At 38.4% G+C, this 11993-nt stretch overlaps 1 protein-coding gene across 1 annotated transcript; it reads right to left on the reverse strand.

Annotated features, from left to right (window-relative positions):
- Positions 1-591: 591 nt before the first annotated feature.
- NUP42 (nucleoporin 42) lies at positions 592-11763 on the reverse strand. The gene is made up of 7 exons (XM_065398771.1): positions 11611-11763; positions 8981-9221; positions 7104-7198; positions 6599-6675; positions 2551-2637; positions 1529-1613; positions 592-1439 (listed from the first exon to the last, which is right to left on the reverse strand). The coding sequence occupies exons 1-7, from the start codon at positions 11720-11722 to the stop codon at positions 868-870; spliced, it is 1269 nt and encodes a 422-aa protein (XP_065254843.1). The 5' UTR covers positions 11723-11763; the 3' UTR covers positions 592-867.
- Between the last annotated feature and the right edge of the window lie 230 nt (positions 11764-11993).

Here is an 11993-nt window from a genome sequence, read left to right on the forward strand (position 1 = left end):
ATTTAGGTTGACCTGTTCCACATTTTTTTTCCCCTTCAGATTACTGATAAGCAAAATTTTGAGATTTCAACTTTTCATCATGATTTGAAATGGGAAAATTCTGAAATTTCAAACTTTCAGAGGACAGGAAAACCATTCACTGACCAGCTCTAAAAAACTCATTAGCCTTTGCGAGATGCTCAGATGTTATGGTGATGAGGGCCAAACAAAAGCCTAAAAATAAATAATAAAAAAAATCCAGGTTCTCTTGACAGCCAGGGCTTTGCCCTATTGTAGATTTTATGGTTATGAACTGACTGTAGGGTGAAGAAACAAGGTTAGAGCCTATGAGGAGTAGATGGCACTTGTAATGGTCTCCAATTCAGACACACCCAGTAAAATTGTCAGTTGCTGAAGAAAGCATGTCCCTTTCTTTGAAGGCAAAAAGAGGCAAGGGAAAGTAGGTGATTTGAGGGTTAGAGCAGTTTTACTTTGTACACATTTCATCATCAGTTGGTTGACTGTCTATCTCAAAAGTATTCCCATTCCATTGCAGATTTTCTTTTCACAGCAGAGAAGGAAAGATTGAGAAGATATCACTGTATTTTTGTTAATTTACTATAAAAACTTTATTTTCAATTGTAAACTTCTTGGGTTTAAAGACTATTCCAAAGCAAACAAAGAATATTTACAATTGGGATCCTACCTTCCTGGAACAGCCTTAGAAAGGAAATTAAAATTTAACTCACAAGAAAGTATATAGTTCAGTGCCAAACCTCAAAATTACATATTTGAATTGTTAAAGTGTCAAGTTGCCTACTTACAGAAAATTAAAAACATTCTGTAAAAGTTTAATTTCAGAATTTGCTTACTGTACATGTTCTAGTTTCAAACATTTAAAAGCTCTATTGGTGGTGGCTTTAGAGGAATCTTTCCTAGCGTAAACTTCTTTGCTTCAAACTGCTTCAACTCCTCAGGTGATAGATCAGTCTTTGGTGTGAATAACTTATCTGAGGTAACAATGCTTGTGGCTGCAGGAGGTGCTGGTGCTACATTATATCCAAAGGCACTAACAGACTGTCCAAATAAAGAGTTACCTGATTCTGAGGCAGGGGCAGCAACTGCTGCATTAACAGCTCCAAAGGCTGGAAGTGAGGTTGTGCTTGACAAGTTTACAGCAGAGGAACTGCCAAACCCTGAAAATCCAGAAGTTCCAAAACCACCCGCCGTTTCAGGCTTTTTAAATGAAAAAGAGGCTGCAGATGAAGCTGGTTGGCTACCAAAGCCAATGGAAGGGGCTGATCTTGAGGAAGATGTCACACCCAATGCTGAAGGGTCCGGAACAATAGAAGAGCTTCCAAATGCAGTGGTGCTTCCAGAGGATGCACTAACAAGTTCAGTATTTGATTTAAAGGAGGAACTGCTGGCACTCCTATCGCTGCTGCTGCATAGTGGAAAGCCTGCAATTATAACACACACAGGGAAATTTTTAGAACAGAAAAACAAAGGCAATAATTAACAGTGCTAGCTATTAATACAGAAAACTTACCTGATGACCCAAAGGTTGATGTTTGTTGTCCACCAAATCCAAAGGCAGGCAATGGTTGACTAACCACATTTTTCAGTTCAGATACCTTTTTAAAAAAGGCAAATGTAGGATTCACATTTTAAAGTGGGAAAATGTGTTTCTTTTATAAACATTTATAACTAATAATATAAATACTTCTGATAATTAAGTCAGTGAAGTCAAAACTAGTTTCAGCTGAAGAAGTTAATTGGCATGGTTCTTTTAAGTATGTTGTCATATCAGGCCAAGCCTAAAAATATTGTGTGGCAGGAATGGAGCATGACACTGTTTTCAAATCCAGACCACCACCTTCTCTCTCTCTCACACGCTCCATCTGTTCTGTCATTCTTCACTGCCCCCCCACCCAAACAAATGTTCCCAAAGCATTATCCAAGACCTGACGCCAGACTACTATCAACATGCTTGTCTCATTGCTACTTGGCCAGGTCCTTTGACATGGATACCCCTGCATGGCAGTAATATGGAAGATAATCTCAACTATGGTGTTTTTCAAAGTACTGCAGAGGTTTTAGCCACACATCTTCTATTAAAATTGTCACAGCTAGACAGCAAATATTTTCAAGTCTTGGCTATTTAGTGCCAAGCAAGGCCATTCTAAATGAGTGCAAAGTACTTGTTCTTAAATAATAAATGTTGAAATTTTCAAAGCCAAGAAGGGGGATTTAGAATTTAATGTAAATAGAAGATGGATGGCTAAATCCTATGACTATATTATCTGTATTTTCTACACATGGAACTTTTGCCAGATCGCTATACGAAGATCAATTCATGAAGTCGGCAAATATGGATTCCATTTCTTCACCCATATCATGTCTTAGAAATTGGTTCATTAATGATCATTGTGAAGGCAACTAACTTTGGTATGTGTAGCACACTTTGGCATGATGTGTCTAACAAAATATCTTGAATCCAAGTTAAACATTCCTGTTTGAAATTAGGAGAAGGAGAACATTAAATATATTTTACTTTTCAGTAATACTCACCAATGCTGCTTTGGTAGATGTATTTAGAGTCTTCAACTCAAGCAATCTATTTCTCCATTGGTTTACTAATTGCTGGACTGAATTTATCTAAAAAGAGGAGGGGAAAAAAACCAAAAATAAAAACAAAAACCAAAAAAAAACAAAAACAAAAAAAAAAAAAACCGGACATTAAGTCTGTGTTAATGATGCAAATAAGAAATGGCAATATTGAGTAATTTCATGATTCAACTGAAAAGGCACAGGTTTCTTAAATTATGATAGGACAACCCCACTAGCCCAAAAGTAGTAAGACACCTACCCCTAACCAAAACCTCCACGCTACAAATTTGAGCAGGAGAAGTTAAGTCTGAAACTCAAGATTCCTTCAACTTTCTTTACACAATTGCTCTCAGACCAAGTGTATTGCTTTTTATGCATATAAAACATGAGAAACTGCAGGATACTTTCTTTAATGCAAGTTCTAACCAATTAGTAGTATTAACAGAGGAATTCCAAATTCCAGCTCTACAAGAATAAACTCTTCAATCCTTGTTTTACTGCTGGCATAGTTGACATTGTATGTGCTGAATCATTAAGTTAAAGTACCAAGAGTTTACCTAAGGCTCCCCTTGCTTTCTAGCAAAAACACCCCCTTCTCTCTCAGGATAATTTAGCACTATCACTCCATACTTATTAATTAAGGACTTAAATTCACTAATATAATTCGTTCCCTTAAAGTGCAGAGTGGATTACTACACACAATTCTGTAGTGATTGCTAAAGTACAGGAAATTAAACTTTAATAGAAGAAAAGGGTATTTAGTAATGATTATTTAATGTTTTAATCACATCACAATATTGTGTACATCACTATTCCACATCAGGATAATTTAAATAAAATAATGTGCTTTCGCATTTGTTATAAGTAGCTATAGCTTAACATAGTGTAAAAAAAAAACAATGTCAAAATTAGAAAAGCCTTTTGATGTGCCAGCAACCTATGAAAGTGGAATATTTAATCTTTTAGTAAAATCTTTGCACACTTTCAAAGTGTCTCAACATCAAACACACCAACAATTCTATTCAGCATGGTCACATGCTGGAAGATCATTGTCTGACATCAGCTCTTACAAGACACAGACTGGGAAATTCCTCGTTTATATTTTGACTCAGTTTATGAATGAAACATGATTTGGATGAGAATCTCTCATGGAAGGACTATATAAGGTAAATAATTATGGATTTATATATTGACAACTTCATGAACTTGCATTCAAATATTCAGTGATGCTCTCCTACAAATCTTAAAATCAGTTAATACACTATCCACCACCATTAAGTTTGATTATAGCTTACTAAATATTAAAGGTTTTACAAAAACTTCTCAGCATTGCAGCAATACCAGCTACTAAGAAAACATGCAAAGGTGATAAAAATAAATGTACATTTAAAGCTTTTTTTTTTTTTTTTTAAAGGTGAAACATTTACTAGATTAGAAAGTTATATTTGGAAGGCTCACTTCAGAGATTTGAGGAAGCAACTGTTCCACCTTTGACCACATATATAAAATAAAAGGGTTATACTTTTTGTTTTTGTATGATTCAGCCTTCTCTAATCACTTCTGCTACTTTCATATCTTCACTGCCTTGTTTGACTAATACTAAACAATGTTTCTGGTGGGACAAAATTTTCTTCTGCCTCCCAAGAAGCAGTGTTCGTGCTAAATGTTAAAATTAACAGGAAGCACCAGCATTTAAGTGCTTCCTGTGTCTAATAAGACTAGTAATATTAGCAATTCCTACTGAAATGCTGTCCAACGGGAAGAAAAATTGTGCAACATCAATCAGATTAGGATTGGGCATCCAAATCATGATATTCCAGAATAAAACAGAGTTTGCTTTTATCATCCCAACATATTAGATTCTGGACTGCAGCAATATCGGAAGTCTACTTAAAGGAAGATAATTAACTTGAAATCTAGTCAATTACAAAAGGTTTGAAGTAAGGTAGTTTCTAGGTCAGTAATTTTGGGTTTACGACAACATTCTTCTATTTTAAAAAAAAATGTTTTCAGTTCCCAGTGTGTGAAATATCCACACAAATGGGAAATCTTGTAATTGTCTATCACAAATTGTTAATTGCACAAAATTCTTTTCAAAAAAAATATTTTCCCTTTAATCTCTGAATTAACATTAGGTGTTACTTGGGGCAATTCTTCAAATACTTTCAAAGAGAAATTTGACTTCTGATGTAATTAGGGTGTTAGAAAGTTAATCTTTTACAATAGCGTAATTTCCTGTTTGTGAACTGAGAAAGAATGAACAGAGGAAAACAAATTTAAAAATAAAACGCTTGGATTATTGAGGGTGTTATAAACAGTTTTATTATTAACCAGACTACTGCAATTGATTGTAGTTTAACAAGCAAGACTGGTGGTAAAAGACAGACAGATTGGAAAGAACAGAGGGGTATAGAGTCAATGGACACATTTTTCTAACTGGAGAGAGACTAAGGCCAGGTTTACTTGTGGAATTTTTGCTGCTATAGTAATGTCAGTCAGGATTTAATTTATTTTTTAAACATTTCCATAACAACCAAAGCCCTAGTGTAGCTGCAGTTATACCAGCACTAAATGCTTTTGCTGATATAGCTTACTTCATTTGAGAAACTGATATTAGCTATACTGGAAAAGCATTTCTTTGCCAGTATAAACTGTATCTACATTAAGAGGCATTGCTGATATAGCTGTAGAAAAAAGAAAAAGAAAAAAAATTGTCAACAGTATAGGAGGAGGACTTTTTGAATAGGAGAAAAAGGAAAAACAAAGACAAAAAAAACACTTTGCTCACAAGAAGGGAGTCTTCACAGTGCCATATGTTTGTAATACAGATAAACTAACCTGTTTGTGCCTCAGAAGTTTGAGTCATCTTTTAGTTATTTGTAAATGCGATAACTTGTATTATGAAAGGATGTGGATGAAACTTCAGCCTGACTGGTGCAGCTGGTACAAAACCCATATAATTAGCTCAAATACACACACTTTTTTACTTTGTCCGCTTCTTCACCAGAAAGATCACTGTACCACTTCATAGTACATATTTTATAAATCTAAACTTTTTTTTAAATATAAATATAAATATAATAAAGTAAAGTGCATGATTAGTGATTCAGGTGGCTGTTTTCCTCCCAAGGAAATCTGAACTCCTGACACCGCAAGAGAGGTTGCCTGTAGCAGATCAAATTAAGCGTAGTGACTGCATTCAGGGCAGGCCTACCACTACCTATTATTTCCCTTTGCAGTTTTTCTATATCCCCAAATCTGTCAAACAGCTCAATTCCTACTATGAGACTGCAGTGTCAAATTGTCTCCATTGCCAGGCTGGTTCCCTTGATACTTACGTGGCTTTAGGGGCAGCAAGGACATAAAATTAAAATGAATCGCTGTTTAACTGTACTGGTACAAGTCCTCTGCTCTAAAGAGTAAACTTTAAACAATACATGGAGTTTATCTTCATTGTGCCCTATGCTCTGCCACATCAATATCAAATTATCGATATCAGCAGAGAGTGTCAAGCTCTCAGGCCATGATTCAAGCAGTTACACAAATAGTACAGAGAAGATTCTAAGGGCTAGCAGAGAAGAAGCTTGAGGAGTAAGGATAAGTGTGAGCAGAGGAAAATCTAGGCAAAGAGCAGCCCCTAAATTTAATTATGTGGGATTAGCCAAAGGCCCTCTCCCATTGCTTCCCATTGAGCAGCAGCATTAACAAAGCAAGTGCCCAGCACTTTAGGAAATCAAACCACTTTCTTTAGCTGCCTAATTTTAGGCACCCACGTGTGACAGTTTTGGCCAATGTTCTCAATGAAATTAGTAATTGAAACTGGAAAGCATGCACAGTATATTTAAAACTAAAAACAGCTAATTCATTGAGAGTGTATTTTGGCATTCTGAAAATTCCTTGGAATTTGTTACACAAATCAAATGAGTCACCACTGTAGTTATTAAAGTAGCACTACTCTGAATTGCGTATGTTACATCAGAAAAGTTCGCAATATTTTTAAAAAGCTTACATAGTTCTGAATATTATTGTTTGCTCTGCAGTTATAGTATTCAAGATGCAACTCTTCTGGTGAGAAGTCTGGAAAACCTGTAGGGAAAGGAACAATCAAAATCCTCAGAGGAAGATGTATTGTTTAAGAGCACTTTTATGAAGCTACAATAGATAGGCCTTGCTGCAACACCCATAATAAGTCAATTAGTTACAGTACATTTGAAAAGATGCAAAGGTCACTTGTAATAGAACCTCCAGGTTGCACATGCCAAAAATGAGGCACCATATCACTTAACTTGTGATGCAACTAAAAGGAGACAGTAAAGTCTAGATCCTGCAAGATCTCCACACAGGTGGAACAAGTGGAAGGTTTGAGGCTTTAGCTTTTTAGGGGAAGAGCTTTTGTCTCGTGCATTTCTGCAAAGCAACTGGCACTCTTTTGGACCCTAAAATAAATATAATGCAACACCTTGAGAGAAACATTCTTGGTAATAAGTGTATGATGACACTAGGAAAGTTACTACCTGAGATGTTAGGTTTTTCTTTCATAGGTGAGTAACAGGAGAACATCCACTGTCCTGAAGATTCCCAGACTTCCATGTCCTTTATTATGCCTTCGCTAGAAAAATTATACCAAGGAAAAAAAAATTGAATAAATCAATTATTCGACCAAAAAAAGAGAACAAAAAGGTATTTCAAAATAATTCCGGGCCAGATTCTGATACACTGCCTCATCCTGAGCAGCACCATACTCCATGAGCAGTCTCCCTGACTTTAATGGAGTAAGCATTTCCCCATCCTAGTAGTAAAGCTGGACCATGGACATTAATGGTTTACACATGTTGAAGTAAGGCACTCATCAGTATGAGCACTGGGACAATTGGCCCCTCAGTGAACAATTGTGATAACCTATAGGAATGGTCACTTTTTAAATGTTTTGCTAAAGTATATAATTGCATAATGAATTAAGCAAGTTGGAGAAAGATTGGCAGTCTGAAGTGCATACCTCCCATTAAATGATTCCCTCTGAGGGCTGCAGATCATTATCTCAACATTACTATTTGAGAAACCTTGAAAATTACAAAGGTAATTCTAAAAAAATAAGCTAATATGTATAGCAGCAAAAAGTAAAATGCAGAAAGACTCTGACTAGAGGAAAACAGCTGTCTCATGTCAATTTTAAGAGACTACAGAAGTCCATATACTATAGAAGTAATGAAATAATAGGGATAAAGGACAATCAACTGAAGTAAAACAAAATGGAAAGGAGAACATTTAGAGACAAACACTGAAGAGAGCAAAAGCAAGAATACTGTACTGTAGAGAGAAGATCACTAAGTATTTGAAATTTGCTTTTATTACTCTGGATTTTTTGTAATAAAAAAACACACATTCATATGAGGTAACCAAAATTTAGGTAAATGCCAGCTTTTAAGGATTTTAAAAATTTCCTCATCCTACTCTAGACAAAGTGACCTGCAAAGGGAAATGTTTTCTCTCTCTAATCTAGTTTGTGCCCTTCTTAATGTATAAAGAATGTCTGAATCCCCCCCACAAGAAGGGGGAGGAGGTTTTGTTTGTTTTCTCCTTAAGTGTCAGGAAAGTCAAGACAAATGTTTCCTTTGTTGTTGGAGAACTTTTTGAATGACTGAAATGTATATTGGGAGCTCTCAGCCCTTAATTAACATGGCTGGCACATCAAAATCTTAAAGGAAGTGTTCCCCTAGATCTAGGTACATTAAAACTTTTTTCAGAACACCTGTTTAACTAAAAAGAGAATAAAAGCCACTTCTGGCCTCAACCAGTACCTCAATTCCTTAATACCTGTGATATAAAGATCCTATCAGTACTCTAGTCATCCAATAGCAAAAGCCTGGCTTTTTTTGGTTCAAAACAAGCAGGGGTGGGTGGGTGGGGAGAGGAGTAGTTTTTTTTTTTTTTTTTTTTTTTTAAAATAAACCTTCCAGGTGTCCTTTATGGGTGAGAATAAAGCAAAAACAGAGGGGGGGGAGGGGAGGGGGGGAGATACAAGCCCAATTTTTCCCCTTTTAGGATCACCTTTAAAGAGAAATGCAAATTATTAAAAGAGTATCTTAAATTCATAAAGACTGTCTGTGTGCATTTTAATGTAAGGTTCACTGAGGTTTTCCTTCCAGCTCTACTGAAGTTCCATGAAATTTAATTTCACTACAAACACACTTCATTACCCCCTAGTGAAGACATTCATATTAACAAGTGATCTATAATGGATAATAAATATTTATGCATTAGAAGCCTCTTTAGACTTCATTATGGGGAAATTACATAATACATTCAACAAGTGCCTCCATTCAAATCTACACTTTTAGTATTCATTCTTCTAAATACTTTCTAGATGTTCAAAGACAGAACAAGGACTTACAGAAGCTTCTCCTCTTCATCTCTGTAGCTATTGCCAATATTTTGCTCAGAGCTTAATGCAGAGAATCTGTTTTGAGAAAATCCTGAACTTTTACTGCCACCTCCAGAGTCAATAGAGGGTCCAAAAAATGCCTTTCCGTCATCTCTGCTGCCACCCCATGTAGTGGGTTTAGAGAAATTAGAAGGTTGGACAACATTGGTATATCTCTGGTTATGGGCACCCCATCCTCCTCTGCCAGTACCTTACAATGAAAAAGAAAAAACAATTAAATATTCTTTCACATTTCACACATTTTCCTCACTACCATGAATCAAGTAAACCAAGCCCAGCTGTACATGGTAGCACTGTACAATGGAGCCTGAAGAGAATCAATTTCTCAGACAGTGTCAACATTTTGAGGTTGTGTTTAATGTGATCAAAGTTTATTTTGTTTAAAGATGGACAAACTAAGAGCCCAGGCCTGCACATGTAAGCAACTGTAATCATGTGAGCAGTCTCAGTGAAGCGAATGGGACTATTTATGCACATGTTTGCAGAGTGGGGTATTAAGATATCCCATTCATATCTCAAAACCTTTCAAAAGGCCAAAACCAAAGTAAAATAAACCATAAGGGACACCAATAAAAACCACACACATAGACCAATATGAAATTTACCCATTGTTATTGCAAGTAACAATTAAGATTATTATATCTGAAAGATTAGAAAAAATGTCACTATTCTTTTTTCAGTTTATTTTGCCCATTTGACAGCACTTCGTGATAGTCTCCCATTTAGGCCCCAAATCTTGAAAGATGACCTGCGTAGCTGCACCCCTTGCCCTGCCAAGTCAAGTCCAGATGTTCAGCTTAGAAGAATGAGGCCCTCATTTTCACACTGCTTGTGAGAGATTTCACAGGACAATATGGACAGAAACATTAAAAAAAACCCATAACAAGGGAACATGTGACTGTAAGCTACAAACATTTGCTGGGAGATTCAGGGGCAGATAAGCATCTGAAACAACTTTTAACATATTTTTTGAAACAGATCAGATTCCAAGTTGGCAGCACCCCTTACAAATCATAAACATTAATGATGTATTTAGCAAGGCTTGGGTGGTGGGGGAGTTCCCTTTCAAACTGTCCACTTTGGAAACAACAAATCACAGCACTGGTATGTGTATGTTCTGTCTATGGAAGAAATACGGAAAAACCACAGCTGTGCAGTAGGAATTAGGGAAGGTTTCTCTCCAGTGTACCTGTATTTCATCTCCATTAATACTTATGTCAGAATCCTATTAGTATTCCAATCATCCAGTAATCAAGAATGGAGGAGTTTTTTTGGTTTGAAAACAAAAGATTTTCTGAAAACACCCTCCAGAAACTTTCAAGCCTTGCTTATGTATCAGAATAAAACCAAAAATGCATCTAGACAGGCTATAATTTCTAATGAGAAAAAGTCGACTTTTTTATTTTACAAATATTACTAGCTCCAAGCTATTAGTAATTTACAATAAATTCCCACATGAGCTATGTGAATTAGTGACCAATGGCAAGGATGACAGTGAAAGATAATTCATGGTACGATTTTACAAGTAACATTTAATTTAAAAAAAAATTTTTAAAAAAGGAAAAAGGTAAAATACTGAACTGTTTGCTATTAAAGTTTTCCTATTTGAACTAACAGTTATTTAACCCTTTAAGTTTCAAGTTCCTGATAAAGCCTACAGCATTTGGTGCACCTAAATTCTGTATTTATATGTGGTGCAACACAATTTTTGTTTTTTTTAGAAATCTACTGGTTAAGGAGTTGGAAAGGGTCACCCTCTACCAGCCTCCTGTTCATTAAAGAGGGAGGAGAGTTCGAGATGCCAGTTGTCCGGGATTACACATTACCCCACCAGATTAGGCACTCTGAAACAGCAGGTGCTAACAGCAGCACCAGTGGTTACATTATTACGGCACAGAACAGAGACAAAAACGTTTTAGGATTCTGACAATAATTAGGGATCTACAGAGATGACAAGACTATCTAGAATTATAATAGTAAACGTTAAGAGAACAAACAAGAGTTTGGGCAGGGATATAAATCTACACGCTTTATGGCAGAAGCCAACCTCTAAATGGGGGAGAGCGCAATCAGGAAGAACCTTCTCTGGGCGCAGGTTATCCCACGCCTGCGGCAGGGCTCCGCGCAAGCTGTCCCGTGTTGCGGGCGGGATACTGGACGGGTCAGAGCTGAGCAGCTAGCAGGGCAGCTGTGGTAATTACTGCTACTGAAAGCGCCTAGGGCCCCAGCCATGGATCACGGGCCCCGGCGCGAGGCTGGAGTTGCCAGGGGGTGATTGGCACAAGCCCCATGCGCGGGGGGGCGCAGTTAGGGTCCCAGACGTTTGGCCATTGAAACCGCAGCGCGAAGGGGGGCGCTGGGACCCCCGGTCTGGGCCCCGACAGATCCAGCGGCTTCAAACCCGGGGCTCGGAGCCCGGAGCCCTCACCCGCCGGCTCCCCGCGCGCAGAGAGCAGGCGAGGGCCGATCGCCGCGGGCGCGAAATCCCAGTAGCGCGGCCGGCGCCCCCGCTCTGTAAGGGCGCCGGGAGGGGCCGGCGGCGGCCCCCGCAGGCGGAGGAGAAGAGGAGACGCGGGTACCCTGGGAGGGCGGCGCGGCCGGGCCCGAGCGCCCCCCGCCGCGGGGATGTTCGTTCCAGCACCTCTCGCCGAAGCGGCAGCGGCCCTGCAGGAAGAAGTGGCAGATGGTCATGGCAGCGGCCGGGCCCCCCTGTTCCCTCAACCGACCTCTATTGCGTCAAAACAACCCGCTGCTACAGCTAACGACACGGGCTTACAGAGCCGCCCACTGCCATCACGTGACAGGGCCCACAACCGCCTCACCGCGGGACAGTTCGGCGCTTCTTAATGACGCGTGCGACCCCCCACCCCAATGTAAGAGAGGACGTAAGAAGAAGGCGGGACCCGACTTTTAGCGGTTGTGGAGAAAACTGCCAGTTAAGCGGCGTAATGAGCAGCAGAGT

This window comes from Emys orbicularis, chromosome 2 (assembly GCF_028017835.1).
Source record: "Emys orbicularis isolate rEmyOrb1 chromosome 2, rEmyOrb1.hap1, whole genome shotgun sequence".
NCBI classification, from domain to species: domain Eukaryota; kingdom Metazoa; phylum Chordata; order Testudines; family Emydidae; genus Emys; species Emys orbicularis.